The 16,403-nt window shown below is 42.8% G+C and overlaps 1 protein-coding gene across 3 annotated transcripts in view; it reads left to right on the top strand.

Moving 5' to 3' along the window:
* The window catches only part of na (sodium leak channel non-selective protein na), a 631,552-nt gene that overhangs the window by 519,321 nt on the left and 95,828 nt on the right, over positions 1–16,403 (top strand). For all 3 annotated transcript variants that reach the window (XM_069314566.1, XM_069314565.1, XM_069314567.1), the window contains exon 27: positions 11,686–11,822. In XM_069314566.1, coding sequence (XP_069170667.1) covers positions 11,686–11,822 — 137 coding nt within the window. The remainder of the gene's footprint in view (positions 1–11,685; positions 11,823–16,403) is intronic.

Raw genomic sequence — 16,403 nt, 5'->3', positions numbered from 1 at the left:
AGGTGTTCTTTCACCAGCACAGCAACGCCACCGCCTTTCCTAATTTTTCTGTCCCGTCTCCAAATTGAGTAGCCCCTTGGGAATATGACTTGTGTGTGTGTGTGTAATTACCTAAGTGTAATTACCTAAGTGTAGTTACAGGATGAGAGCTACGCTCGTGGTGTCCCGTCTCCCCAGCACTCTTTGTCATATAATGCTTTGAAACCACTGACGGTTTTGGCCTCCACCACCTTCTCACTTAACTTGTTCCAACCGTCTACCACTCTGTTTACAAAAGTGAATTTTCGTATATTTCTCCGGCAGAGGTTGCTCAGAGGTTGCTTGAGCAGTTGTGTGGGAGTCTGAACTTCGACATGCTGGTCTGCCCGCGGAGTCGGGTTTGGCTTAGGCACTGTTTGGTTCCTTCGGAGACTTCCCTTCCGCCTCTTGCATTCGTTGGGTTCATTCCTCCGGGGATCTTGTGTTGGTGCTGCGTCACCAGCTTCCTCTTTGGGGTTTTCGGGGTTCCGTGGCTTGGCACCTCCCCGAGTCTTCGCTCGATGTGTTCACGTGATCTCTTCTGTGTTCATGTGGTCATCTCTCGGCTGAGGCTTTGTGACCAGTGCTCACCAGGTCGGCCGAGGTTGGTGGAGTCTGTCTGTCCGTCGGGCTGACAGCACGGTTCGGAAGTTCGGGGCTGTCTGGTTTGCGCTTCGGAAGGTTTGGGTCACTCGCTGCTCTACCATTCAGCTCTGTTCGGACTGTTCTCTGGCGGTTCTTGCCAGAACCACAGGGGTTTGGCTAACCATGAGGTTCATGTCCGGGGTGTGTCCAGCATCCTGGCGGACAGCTGTCTCGGTTCATTCCTCTCTTCGCGGATTGGCCAGTCATCGCCGACTCATTTTGTTGGCTTTGTCAGACGTATGGACTCCTGGCCATGGATGTCTTCGAGTCTGCGTGGTCTATGCGTCGCCCATTTTATGTGGCGCCCTTTCCTACCTGCGAGGCATTCACGGTGGATGCTTTTCGGCAGGACTGGTTGAGGTGGGGGTACCTGTTCCTCTTCTCCCGTTTCAGCTGTTGCTTCGGGTTCTGGCTCGGTTGCAGCCCATTCCCACGAGAGCAGTCCTTATGGTTCCTTGGTGGCCGGCCCAGCCTTATTTTCAGACGCTGCTTGATAGGTGTCCGAACCCGGGGCGTTTTCCCGCGGCTCCGCCTCTTTCGGCAGGTCGAATCGGTCCTGTACGTGACTGGTTCGGCCTTCTCCTCAGCTCTTCGCATCTGGTATTTTGACGCAGGTATCACCATCTCTGTGGTGTTCAGGTGGCTTTGTTGACGCCTGCGAGCTTCGTCTTGGCGACAGTATGACGTTTCGTACCCATTCTCATGTTTTGTTTCACCTCCGGCCTGCTCATGCATCGCCTGAGCCGTCCTGGTCCTTGATCAGGGTGCCTTCTTATCTTCTCCTCAGTTTGTGGTAGCCCCTTCGGTTCAGGTTTCTGCTCTTTGATACTGGTGGTAGATTTGTACGTGTGCAGCCTTTCTCCGTCCTGGTGACGGTCGAGACGGCTGCTTTCCAGAGGGGTTCTTGGGTTATTGATGCTTGATTGGTTTGGCCGGGGGTGCATCCTGTGTTGTCCGGTTGTGCTTTTTGCCGTTGCCTGCGTACCATGTCTGGGGATGCGCTGTGGTTGATCCGGTTCCCCTCGTTCCCTGTTTTTAGGGCTCGGGTCTCCCAGGTCATCCGCAGAGTTTTTCATTCTTCCAGCCTGCGGTCTGTCTTTCCACCCGTGCTGTTCAGACGTTTGCAGCTTTTGCTGCTGTGTTGGCGACATCTAGGGCTCATTTCGGGCACTGGGATTTGAGGGTCGCACAGGTTCTTGGCCGCCCAATCTTTATGTAATTACCTAAGTGTAGTTACAGGATGAGAGCTACGCTCGTGGTGTCCCGTCTTCCCAGCACTCTTTGTCATATAACGCTTTGAAACTACTGACGGTCTTGGCCTCCACCACCTTCTCACTTAACTTGTTCCAACCGTCTACCACTCTATTTGCGAAGGTGAATTTTCTTATATTTCTTCGGCATCTGTGTTTAGCTAGTTTAAATCTATGACCTCTTGTTCTTGAAGTTCCAGGTCTCAGGAAGTCTTCCCTGTCGATTTTGTCAATTCCTGTTACTATTTTGTATGTAGTGATCATATCACCTCTTTTTCTTCTGTCTTCTAGTTTTGGCATATTTAATGCTTCTAACCTCTCCTCGTAGCTCTTGCCCTTCAGTTCTGGGAGCCACTTAGTAGCATGTCTTTGCACCTTTTCCAGTTTGTTGATGTGCTTCTTAAGATATGGGCACCACACAACCGCTGCATATTCTAGCTTTGGCCTAACAAAAGTCGTGAACAATTTCTTTAGTATATCGCCATCCATGTATTTAAAAGCAATTCTGAAGTTAGAAAGCGTGGCATAGGCTCCTCGCACGATATTCTTTATGTGGTCCTCAGGTGATAGTTTTCTATCTAGAACCACTCCTAGATCTCTTTCTTTATCAGAATTCTTTAAAGATTTCTCACATAATATATAGGTTGTGTGGGGTCTATGTTCTCCTATTCCACATTCCATAACATGACATTTATTAACATTAAATTCCATTTGCCAAGTGGTGCTCCATATACTTATTTTGTCCAGGTCTTTTTGAAGGGCATGACAGTCATCTAAATTTCTTATCCTTCCTATTATCTTAGCATCATCAGCAAACATGTTCATATAATTCTGTATACCAACTGGTAGATCATTTATGTACACAATAAACATCACTGGTGCAAGAACTGAACCCTGTGGTACTCCACTTGTGACATTTCTCCATTCTGATACATTGCCTCTGATTACTGCCCTCATTTTTCTATCAGTCAGAAAATTTTTCATCCATGATAGAAGCTTACCTGTCACCCCTCCAATATTTTCCAGTTTCCAGAACAACCTCTTATGTGGAACTCTGTCGAAAGCCTTTTTTAGGTCCAGATAGATGCAGTCAACCCAACCATCTCTTTCCTGTAATATCTCTGTGGCTCGATCATAGAAACTGAGTAAATTCGATACACAGGATCTTCCAGATCGAAAACCATACTGTCTGTCTGATATTATATCATTTCTCTCTAGGTGTTCTACCCATTTAGTTTTGATTAGTTTTTCCAATACTTTCACTATTACACTTGTTAATGATACAGGTCTATAATTGAGGGGGTCTTCCCTGCTGCCACTTTTGTAGATTGGAACTATGTTAGCCTGTTTCCACCCGTCTGCTACGATTCCTGTACACAGGGATGCCTGAAAGATCAGGTGAAGTGGAATGCTGAGCTCAGATGCACATTCTCTCAGAACCCATGGTGAAACGCCATCTGGGCCAGCTGCTTTGTTCTTACCGAGCTCCTTGAGCATTTTTTCCACTTCGTCTCTAGACACCTCTATGTGTTCTATGTTGTTCTCTGGAATTCTTATTGTATCTGGTTCCCTAAAGATTTCATTTTGTACAAACACACTTTGGAACTTTTCGTTTAGTGTTTCACACATTTCCTTTTCATCTTCCGTGAATCTATTTCCCATTTTCAACCTCTGAATATTATCCTTTACCTGCAATTTGTTGTTTATGAATTTATAGAATAGACCTGGTTCTGTTTTACATTTGTCCGCAATCCCTTTTTCAAAATTTCTTTCTGCCTCTCTCCTCACTGCCGTGTAGTTGTTTCTCGCATCTTTGTATCGCTGGTATGTTTGGGGGTTCGGCCTCTTCCTGTATTGATTCCATTTTTGTGTCTTTCGGTCTCTAGCCCTCTCGCAATTTCTATTGAACCAATCCTGTTTCCTAGTTCTGCATCTCTGTTTTGGTATAAATTTTTTTGTGCCTTTATCATATATTTCACAAAACTTGCCATACATCTCATTCACTTCCTTGCCTAGCATCAAGTCTGTCCAATTATACTCACTAAAAAAATTTCTAAGGTCACCATAATGTCCTCTCCTGAAGTCTGGTTTTTCAACTGCTTCAACCTCCTTATTTTCTTCCAGCTTATAACGCATTGCATACTTTATTCCCAAAAAGACATGGTCACTTTTACCCAAAGGAGGAAGGTACTGAATGTCAAATATCTCTTCCTCCTTCCTGGTAAATATCAAATCTAGCATGGAGGGAACGTCCCCTTCCCTCATCCTCGTAGCTTGTTTAACATGTTGATACAAGAATGTTTCCAGGATGAGGTCTACAAATTTACAGGTCCAAAAATCTTCTGTTTTAGCTTCATATGCTTCCCAGTCTATGGATTTCAAGTTGAAGTCACCGACTATCAACAGTCGTGATCTATCGTTATCCGCTCTCGCTATAATCTCTCTCATTATTGTTATAAGACCTTCACGTTTACTATCTAGCTCCTCCTTTGACCATGTGCTGCTTCTGCTCTTGTGCGTTCTTGGTACCTTGGGTCGCAAGTTGCGACCTGTTGTCTCGGCTTTGCATTGCAGAGTTTGTGGCGGCAGCCTCCCAGGTTAGCCCTTTCTTTTCCTTCTCCTTGGGTATGAAGCTCCAGAGAGCCGTAGGGGCTCCCCACAGAAAACCAGCGTTGAATGTAATGAAACGCCATTTTCTGGGTGAGCTCCGGAGGCTCCCTGGCAACCCTCCCTCCCATCGGTCAGTGTTTTTTTTTTGCGTTGGTTGAAACTTAGCTTCTGAACTGAAGCTTGGCAGCCGGCGCGGTAGGTCCGGGGCTCCCCCCTTCCCCACTCGGGGCGGGGAGGGCTGCGCGGATGATCGGCGCAGCAGTAAAGTGTGATGTTTGCTTGTTTGCTTGTTTCCTTGTGATTGTAGGGAGTTTCTACCTCTCTGTTCGTTTTTTGTTTTAGTTTTTTACCTTGTGGGGTTTGTTTTGTTATGCCTACCTTTCTGGGTGCCTGACCCCGGTCGATGGCAGATAAGGAAAACCCCAACCACAAAGGGGTTTTCCAGGGCCATTGCTCCCTGAAACCTCTCTAGAGGGGCCAGGTTCTGGTGCTGGTCCCTGGTAGGTCTGAACTCCTTAGCTACTGTCCTGGTCTAATATAACATACATTAGCCCGATAAGCTCCAGGGAGCCTCCGGGGCTCACCCAGAAAATGGCGTTTCATTACATTCAACGCTGGCTTTTTCTTTCCATTCTTTCCAGGATACATTCGACTAAATTCTTCACCCTCAAAAAACTGTACTACCCTTTCCTTTCCTTCACTTCCTCAGGAACTGACTTGCCCTGCATTTTCATAGGAATTGCTAGTATTCCCTGTTCTTCTTTCAGCTTCCTAGCTTCGCGAACCATGTATTCTGACACTTTAAATTGCTCCATTGTCTTTTTGATAGACCAGCTTTGTGGCACGAGGGTTAGGATTTGTATATTTTCTTGGCCCTTTGCTATATGAAATTTTACCTTCATTTCTTCAATGAGTTTATTGAAGTCTTGGCAATTTGTTCACTGTTGGCTAGAGCTTGGTACCAAGAGGTTTTGGCAATCAATATTTCCAATTGCAGCAATCTGCTTGGCAATTATTTCCTGTGCTTGGCTAATCTTATGCTTTGCATAACCATGCTTAATCCTTGCACTAACTTGTTGATATTTAATAGGTGAGATGCCTAATACTGATAAACTTGTGTTTACACTTTCACAGATTTCCATATTATCAGCAGGACCATCAGATTCAGTAGAGCTGAACTCACCTGCTTACTGTCGAATTCCTTTCTGCATGATGTGCACAACTTTTGGCCAGGCTTAATACTGACTTTCAGCATATTTGACATTTTCTCTGCAGTAGCTACTGTGATTGGTGGCAAATCTTTTCGCTTTACATGGCATTTCTTCTTGACGGGATTGCAGCAAGTTTTTTGCAAAAATTTCAATTTCATCAACAGCAAAGCTTCATGATGGAGGCATATTTGAGATTCTCCATCCAAGTTCAGTTCACTTCGCTTTGCTATCAGTTTATGATCTTCTGCACTATACTGTTTTAGAAACTTCAAGCCATTGTTGGGAGTGTAGGTTGTCAAGTGACATTCAGAAGAGCCACGCTCATGGCTAGCAATAGCACATGGCAATAAAACAATGGAATCCTGATTCATGACGTATCTGTAATCAAATTCAAATCAAATTATTTAACTAACTGAATACAGTAATTTGAAGTGAGACCTGTAATACGTTAATATTAATATTGCTTTTTATTTATTTGTGCATTTATTGCAAGTAAATACACAAATAAGTAAACAGCAATGTTTGACCTGCTGACACGATACTACAAAGATGTAAAGATAAATATATGAACGGGAACCTAAAATTGCACTGATTAAATAATAATAATTCTGAATCCCACCCAAAAATGTTCTACCCCAATGAAGCTTAAAAATTTTCCAATCAGTTTGGATATCAATTTGCTAGCAGTCATGATCAGTGCACAAAGAAGATGGAGAATCAGTTTAGTTCATTTATTATGCATCCCATACCCATCTTGTGGGCAGTAGTGGAAAGGGTTACAGAGGCACATAATGGGCTCAGGGACTGAACCCCACAATTCATTTAGCTAAGCAAGTTACAATCTTGATGAGCTAGTTACAAAATTCAGTATAAGTCATCACATCAACAATGGGTTCAAGATTGACCACAAGTACACAAGTGGAGAATCATAATTTGATTTTTTCAATATCGCACCAAGGTATGTCATTTTCAGAGTCCTCTGGCTGAACTAGGAATTCAGATCCCAACCTAAATAAAAATTACTCTTATACAGAAAAGTCTGCTCTATCCAGTGATGTCATTCAAAACCTAATTGGGAATGATGCATATTGAGATATTTTGCCTTGAAAGTTTGCTAGTTTTGCACATAAATTTTTTTGGGCCAACTTTCAAGTGGGTCACCTCTGGACATATGAATACAACAGAGTTGCTATTGCATCACTGCATAATATTGGGCTTGTTATACATCATTGCAAAAGATCATGGAGTTTAGACCTTTTGCTGATAAGTAAGTGGTCTCCAAATTGGGGTCCAAATTTATCGCGACAAAATTAAGCAGGGAAATTAGTATGGATGGATAGTTGAATGGCCACCCATGCTGCTTTTTCGATTATACTATGTTATTCTACACCAAAAGTTGTCCTGGTGTGTCAAATTTCACACTCCTACAGGCAATGGAAGTGATTTAACAAAGGGTGAAAGTTGGTCATTTTTGTGGTACTTACGCATTAACAGAACGAGAGCCCATTGAATATGGACTTGTTATTTAAGAAGCAAGGCAGATGAAGCTCTAATATTTTGCAAAGTGTCATTTGGGGGGTCTAGAGCTATCTTACTACAAAATTTCATGGCATATGGAGAGGGTCGAGAGGGAGCCATAGGTGACTTTTTGGTGATTTGAGATGGACTGACCCCTTAGCCCATTCATCTTCTGCCTTAAGGTTTCTGGATCTGAATCTACAGTATAATAGTTGGTTATCGTTAACCCTTATACTGCTATGGGCCTAATGGCCTTCAACACCTCTGTGCTCAAGAAATAAACAAATTCTGTGTTCCTTGACCATGGGAAAAATAACAAATAAATTGTAGGTGACATATTTTGTCTGCAATAGGGCGAGGATTTCTGGCAAAATGTAGGCATTGACATAGAAAGCGTCAAAGACGGTCAGCTCCGCTCAAGCAGTCAGGTGGGAGTTGCCACAAAAATATTAATACTTAATTATTTCAATGTCTCTGATTGAAATGTCTTAGTTTTTTGCAGTAATATTATTCAATAATGTGTAGTGGGATATATTTATGTAATAAAATGTGTCAATCATCGCGATACTCAAAAATATGGAGTGTATATTAGTGATTCAGTTATTATGTTCATAAAACCATAAACAAATAGTTGTGCTGTTATTACACTATATACACAGGTTATATATAAGTATCTGCATGTTTTGTTCACCATAACGAACAACTAAGTTGGTATGGTAAATCAAAACAATAATGAGTGGCCGCCATACACCAGCCAGCAAACGCCGCCACCTTCCCTCCCTCACGACCTCACTCGCCAACAATCTACCTCCCTCCATATGTTTTTACTTTTATTCACTATATACAGACGTTATATATAAGTACATGTATATACATGTTTTATTCACCATAACTGTACAACTAAACTGGTATGATGAGTTCAGATAACAACAGAGGTCGCCACACAGTCAGCTGATGCTCCTTCCCTCCCTCCCTCCCTCATTCAAGGTCAGATGCACTTAACATTCCTCACCCAACCATATTGTTTGTGGTGTTATTACACTATATACACACATTATATATGAGTATCTACATGTTTTATTCATAATAACTGTACAGCTAAGCTGATATGGTGCCCAAAGAGCATAATGGCCACCCTACACAGCATGACATGTCATGCAGACGATGCCACCTCCCTCTCCAAAAAGGCTCCTCCCAACATACTCCTTTTGCTGTTATTACACTAATACACACATTATATATAAGTATCTACATTTGTGTTCACCATAGCGAACCACTAAGCTGGTATGGTGAGTCCAGACAATAAAAGGTGGCTACGGTTGAGAGGCGGGTCTAAAGAGCCAGAGCTCAAGCCCCACAAGCACAACTAGGTGAGTACACAGAGTCAGCAGACAATGCTAGTTCCCTCTCTCACCAAGATTACTCCTCCCATTATACAATGCACAGCACTAATTATCACCACAATTCTGATCATTTTAATCACAGTCAGGTGTCTTCTATAATACTATCATCACTAAATAATAGCAGTTAAATATATATTTTGACATTTTTAGGCGATGCTGTTATCACAAGCTGAACAGCAGTGCTGTTAGCTCATGCTGCATGTGCCAACTTTCGTTGCTCACAGTACTGGGGCTCTCACACCCGAAAATGTTGCCCACAATTTAAAAAAAAATGGCATCTGTTTACAAGAGCCCTGAGGCTTTTCCTTGTAAAAAATTTGACTGTCCCATGTGAACCTCGTGTAGGCGCAGGACATTTAAATCGTGCGCAGGAATTCCTAAATTGCCTATGTATGATGAGCACATTGCGGTGCTGGCTATCCTCATCGCCTATGTGAATATTGCGCAGCTTTAGGGTTAATAAAGTAACCTGGGATGGAATCAGCCTTAGTTTGAGCCTGAAAGAACAAGGGAGTTAAAGAAATGTCAGCCTGTTGTAACTTACGGAACTTCAACAGGTTGAGATTCGGTGGGAGGTCTTGTGGATCTTTAGGAACAGCTGTGGCTACTTGTGGTGGTTGAGTGACTTGAGCACGAGTAGTCACTAAAGCAGTCTGAGAGATGTCTTCTGTTTCTTCTGTCACTGGTACTTCTGCGGCATACTTCATTGCAGGATCTTCTTTCGTGGTTGAGTCACTTACCTGGGGTTTGTCATAGATGATTAAGTTTGTGGAGTAATGTTAATTAGCCTAGTCGTTGCCCAGAAAAAGTTGAATTCCTGGCATGGAGAAAGGTTTTTTTCGACTAGCGACTTGGACGTCTCCACAAATGAAGGGATAATCCAGATGGACTATGGGGAGTGGGTATGGTGTGGTTGCAGTTAGGTCGGTGATGAGGATGGTTTCTCCAGTGTAGGTGACTTTGGGTGCAGCGGCTTTGAGTAGAATACTTTGTAGAGAAGCTGTGTGTCTCTCAAGGTGCTCACTTTGATCTTTCCATCAGAATTTCTACCGTTGGCAGAGACAGTTCCTGGATACACATGTCTGTTAAATAAAGAAAGATCAATAGCTGGAACATTGGTATGCAATACAGGCTTATTAGGCTTGGGAGGTTGAGGTTTAGGCTTATGTGAGTCAGTGCTAGTTTACAAAGGGGATTGGTACATTTCTCGATGATGTGTCCATAGGTTTTATACCTGTACTCTATACCTGCATAGAGTGCATAGTTAACATCTGTATCACTTACTTTAGCATGGCTGGACCAAGATGGTTTACTGGAATAGGAATTATATGATTTGTGAATTAATGCCAAGACTCGGCCAACTGTGCACACTTAATGAGGTTCATCTCTCCCTTATCCGAGAGGTAAAGGTGGATTGGGTTAGGTACATGGCGTATAAACTCTTCCATGTGAATTAGGTTGATTAAATTAGAAAAGGTGATGATCTGGGCTGACTCCAGTCATTTAAAAAATACTTTGTCTTGGTTTGTACATATTCAACATAGGTAGAGGCACTGGATTTAACATAATCTCTGAAACGTCATCGATAACTTTTAAATTCAGCTTCCTCAGAGCTCGGTGATCCTGCTCCACTTGAACTGCTTCCCTGTGATTCAATGTCTCAACTGGAGGGGATTCTCTAAGGTCCATGACTCCTTGGGGCTGGTGACATCAAGTGGCTCTTCTGCTGAGTTCTCGGGCCCTAGTTCTCAGCAGTGTTTACATTGAGGGAGTGTCCAACGTCCTGGCAGACAGCCTGTCGTGCTTCATTCCTCTACAACCTTCTCAACACCAGAAGATGGCTGCACTGTAGCCAGATCAAAGCTGCAGGGAAGGCAATGGCAAGCAAAAATCTCAAGTTAGACCCAACCAGGTCCAAGAAAGGCTAGAAAAGGCTATGACAAGGCTAGAAAAGATTAGCAAGTAAAACCCAAGTGGGCAACAGAGCCAAACAAGGCAACCCTGCCTCAAAGGCAATACACCACTTAACTGACGAAAGGAAATTAGAGCCAAAACAACTAGAACCACACCAGGGTACCATCATAATAGAACTGACGGTGGGGCAGGCCGGCTGACCTGGTACACCTCCTTCCCTCCCTCCCTCCTTCCCTGAAACGAAGGTGGAGGAGAAATTTCACAAACTTTTTGTGGTTTGTTAACATTGTTGAGGGAGTTCTTTTGGCAAACTTGGTGCTGTGGTCATGATTTTAACCATGCTGTTGGCTGTTTTGGTTCGCTTATCTTTCTAAGTGCCTTCCCTAGTTGGTAGCAATTGTAATTAACTTTAAATGTAATGTGTTCATTGGCCATCACTTCCAGCACCTCTGAGGGCACTAGGGTCATGTTCGTGGTCCCTGATAGGCCAGTAGAACTCTGCGACTGATGGCACCTTGTAGTATGACACTGATCAGTGTATGATAGTTTGAGGGAGCTGATGGGGTTTTCCCAGAAAATTTAGGTAAATATGCATAGGATCTGGTCACCTTAGTTACTGACCAGACAGATGGATATTAATACACACAGTATCAGTCAACAATTACACTTTATTACAAATTATCTGTACATATATTACAAAGACTATCAGAGGCTGAGACCAAATGTAATTTTGAGCTTGGAGTTAAGCTGCATTTTGTAATGCTGTGGAAAATACCAGTAAGGAGTTTTGTGTGGTGTGCTGATCCTTGTTTGTCCACCTATAGGCCATGAGTACTTACCTTACATGACCATAGACCCCTTACTCTTCTTGGAAAAGCATAAGTAGTAACTAGAGCTATACTACAAAACTGTCTCCACTGACTTCGAAGCATCTTATATGAGGTAGCTGGAACACTTTGAAAGGATTCCTCTTGCACCTTCAGTGGACATGATCCTTCCTGACTGTGCCTAGTCCTTCCCATAAAACATAGTAGCTCGCGTACCTCAGGGAATGGCAGAATGATCCAGCCCAGAGAATCCTTATCAGTTTTTAACCATTATTGGATATTCCTATAGCTATCATCATGGAGAACTTCTCATTGTTCTATTCAAATGAAGAAGATGCTTTGCTGTCTTATGCTGACATCCGCAACTTTCAAAACACCTGGAACGTGGTAGATGTTAATCAACGTGGCGTCATCCCAGTAAGAAAGGTGAGTGCAAATATTGTGGTTTTGTTATGTAGCACAGTAGTCAGTGTAGTTGATCCATATCCAAATGGTTATGTGATCAGTTCACCTGATGCCTTTGTTCACCTAGCCATAAATACCATATTATCAGGTGAATAAGATGCACCTCTGCTCAAGACACACACACCTATTGTACAAGGATATTTTGTGAATTTTTTTTTACTGTTTCATTATACATTTATGAAGGTGGTTTAGTATGCTTCATCATACATTTATTAAAGATGGTTTAGTTAGTATGTTTAATCATATATTTATTAAAGATGGTTTACTTAGTATGTTTAATCATACATATATTGACGGTGGTTTAGTATGTTATTCATACATATATTGAAAGTGACTTTAACCCTTAGGCTGCAATTATAGTCTACTGACTATAACCCCCTAGGATAGTAACTGCAGGACCTACGGTATTGCAGTTATCATCATAGGATGACTTAAACAATTATTATCTGGGTTTTACATGTATGATGCAAATATGGATTATAATTATTTATTTATTTATTTATTTATTTATTTATTTATCTATATATATATATATATATACAAGAAAGTACATTGGGTTTGTGAGGATACATAGCATGGTGTTAACATTCTTGTAAAGCCACTAGTATGCACAGCATTTCGGGCAGGTCCTTAACCCTTGTGTCGCTCAGGGCTAATTTGCATTTGTCACCCACAGGCGCCTACCAAAAAAAAATATATATATATATATATATATATATATATATATATATATATATATATATATATATATATATATATATATATATATATATATATTTTCTTCTAAACCTGTTAATTTGTGTTCTCTGATCATAGGAAAAATAATAAAAAAATCATAAGAGGCATATATTGCCCATTAAAGGGTTGGAAAGTCTGGCAAAAAACAGGCGCTGACTCAGCGTGCGTCAAAGGCGATCTGCTCCTTCCCAGCTGTCAGGCAGGAGTGACCACAAAGAGATAATTACATAATTATTTCAATGTCTCCGACTGATTTTTCGTAGTTTTCTGTGGAGAGCCCCTACGGCTCCCTGGAGCTTATCGGGCTAATGTATGTTATATTAGACTGGGACATTAGCTAAGGAGTTCAGACCTACCAGGGACCAGCACCAGAACCTGGCCCCTTCAGAGAGGTTTCAGGGAGCAATGGCACTGGAAAACCCCCTTGTAGTTGGGGTTTTCCTTATCTGCCATCGACCGGGGTTAGGCACCCAGAAGGGTAGGCATGATAAAACAAACCCCACATGGTAAAAAACTAAAACAAAAAACTGAACAGAAAGGTAGAAACTCCCTACAATCCCAAGGAAACAAGCAAACATCACACTTAACTGCCGCGCCAATTGTCCGTGCAGCCCTCCCCACCCCGAGAGGGGGAGGGGGGAGCCCCAAACCTACCGCGCCGGCTGCCAAGCTTCAGTTCGTAAGCTAATGTCAACCGGAATAGACGCTGCTCTGGCCTTTGTTTCCTTGGCGGTGTTTGCCTTGTGTGACGTTCACTGCCGTGTGTTGTGTTGTGCGGTGGCCAGGAGTACATCATCAGTGCCTGGGCTGCATGCGCTTAGTGGCTGACTTCCCTAAGCGCCCTGTGAGTACTGCCCTTGCGTAACAGGGTTATCTTCCCTGGGGCGTTCAGGAACCATTCCCATAGAGGTTCTTGCTGCTCGGCATTTGCCTCGCCCTTGGGGTCAGCTGGGGCTTGGGTCCCTTGTTTGGCCCTGGGTAGGGATTGGTATTGTGCTGGTTAGGGCGTCAAGGTGTTGCGCGGCCTGCCACCTAATCGGCGACTGGTTCCTGTTGTCTCTGGAGATAGTGTACTTTTGCGGGGTTTTTCTTTTGTTTTTATTTTCATTTGCCTGGTGGGGGTCTGCCCAGTGTGGCTATAATTCCACTAGTAGTGTTTGGTAGCCCTCTGCTAGGCCCCCGTGATTGTACACATTGCAGGGGTTTTCAGTGCTATCCTCTACCCTCTTGTTATTTTTGGGTTTCTTAACCGGTTAGCAACACCTTGCCCGGGCATCCCCAGAAAGCAGCTAAGTACTCAGTGACCTAAATGTGATTGAAACAAACGACAAGACCAACCCATATTATCTCATTTCGACCTCACTAGTGTTGCTCCCTTGAGGAAGCTGTACCCGACGTTCACTACTACTACATCAACAAGTCTTCCCTATTGTTCCTGCCTACATTTATCCTGATACCATTCTTAACAAACCCAAGTCTGTTATAGCCAATAGGAAGGATAGCACACCTATCAGGAATAACCTAACTAGCCTGGCTAGCAACATTTATAATGTACCCGTCTCCCCTCGGGCGCCGCCTGGGGGGGGGGGTACCGACTCTCCCCTCGACAACAAAAACAAACCATCTCAGCTGGGTGGAGGGACATCACTGACACGGGCCATGCAATACTTATATAACCACATGGATCAACTTAAACGAGCTGCCGCCCCTTGTTCCAACTTCAAGCGCTTTGCTGATAACCCATGGCTCAAGTTATAAACCCAAATACACGAAGACCAAATGTCAATAATCCAAGAGCAGTCAGTCATAATAATGAACCTACGAAGTGAAGCTACAGCCATGCTCAAGAATAATCAAGATCTGTCTACCAGAGTCGACCTCCTTGAACAAGAATTAAGCTCTCTTAATCACTTAACTGCGCCAACCGAGAATTCTCGGTCGGCGGGAAACTGCGCCAACTGAGAAAACTCTTTTTGATTTTTCGGTACCAATTCTAAATGTGTACGAGGTTGGATGTGTACGAAATGGACTCTTAGGACCTCCAGTGAGAGGCAGCCATCTTGGAAAAAATTCCCAGAATGCCCTAGGGCTGCTGGCTGCGTTAGCACTGAATGAGCAACCATGGGTGGCGCACGTGCTTCTGGCTCCCAAACACCTGTCCGACGCGGTGTTGAAAGATAATGCTCTGTCGGTGAAATTCATACCTTATTGTTTGAAGAACATAAGGGTCATAATATTGGTGAAGATAGGCGCAATAAGGACCTAACACAAAGGTCGGATGCAAGTGATACAGCACCTATGATGACGATACAGCGAGCGTATCCAGTTGTAGCTCTGAGCGTCACCCCCTTGCAATCCTATGCTATCTACAATTTATTTAGATGATACATAGATGAATCATTTTCTGCGTTCAGTGATGATGCATCTGAAACAAATAACATAGATGAACAGTGTTAGCAGCTTCCATGGTGGTATTTTCCATAGATATTTTCAAGAATACCTGAATCTCTTTCTGACTGACGGACACTCTTGAGGTAAGCTGAATCTCTTCCTGTGTTGAACCATACAAAGCAATCTTTTCAAGACTACCTTACAAATTGATCTTTTCCTATAATCTTTTCAATACTACCTTATGCTGTACATGCTTGGCTACATACAACCTACAAGTACTAAAGCCAAGGGTGTACATGAGTGCGTTATTTGCAAGCACACAGAATGAAGAAACAGGAAGCAAAAATTTATCTGTACCTGGTGCACTGAGAGTGAAGTCGCGCTGTGTACCATAGACTACTTCGTTGATTATTACTCACTTTCGAAGTACTGAGTGTGTAATACAGTGTGTTACTGTGTAAATAGTGTGTGAAACTGTACATATTGTAATTTTAGTGAATTTTTAACAGGTAATATTGTGACAATAAACATTTATTGTGGACACATTACTGACACATGTATCACAGTTCCAGGGAACATTATGAACGTTGTACTGTATACATATTATAAAGGACACAAATATGCATCATATATGATAAAAATAAACAAATAAAACCGCATTGGAAATACATAAAACTAATAATTTAAAATATATTTGTGGCAACACCCGGTGCATGAATGGCCTGTGCAACTGTGTCTAGGCGATTCACACACGGGCGACCAGGCCCTGATGACGTCACAGCGCACCTTGTCCACGTCCCCACAGCCAAAGAAAGTGGAATTTGGTATTTATTTTTACATAGACATGTTCAGGGAATTTATCATTTTACGAAGAAAAAAGAATTTTTGGGGAACACTTTATTTTATGCGCACCGGGAAATTTCACAATAAACTCGGCGCAGCACGGTGGTTAAGAACACAGTTACTAACTTTAAACCAGCAGAAACCACAAAGAAACAGGAAGAAATGTTACAAAAGTTTGAGAACCATCTTAACACCTTACAACAGCAACATACTGTTACTCAAGATGAATCGAACCAACATAAGCTCCTTGATTCTGTCGTTATCTCATCCGTGATTTTCCCCAAGAAACTGACGGAGAAAACTGTGCTGCCATTGTGATCCAGGAATTGCAGAATAAGATGAGGTTATTCAATCCAAGCAAGAGACATCAAATCAGCTAATAGAGTGAGTACAAAATCATCTGGTACAAATAACAGAAAAAATTGTGTTAAATTAGATAGCCTGAGTCTCAGGACTAACCAATCCCTGCCCCGACACCAAAACCCTCAGAAGTTTTGGGGCCGGAAGCAGGGTAGAGGGGGACCAGAACAAACAACAGGAGGGGAAGGACGAGGAGGTGCGAACTGAACC

This window comes from Procambarus clarkii, chromosome 79 (assembly GCF_040958095.1).
Source record: "Procambarus clarkii isolate CNS0578487 chromosome 79, FALCON_Pclarkii_2.0, whole genome shotgun sequence".
Taxonomy (NCBI): Eukaryota; Metazoa; Arthropoda; class Malacostraca; order Decapoda; family Cambaridae; genus Procambarus; species Procambarus clarkii.
The sequence above is the reverse complement of the archived record's forward strand: the minus strand, read 5'-3'. Positions and strand labels throughout refer to the sequence as shown.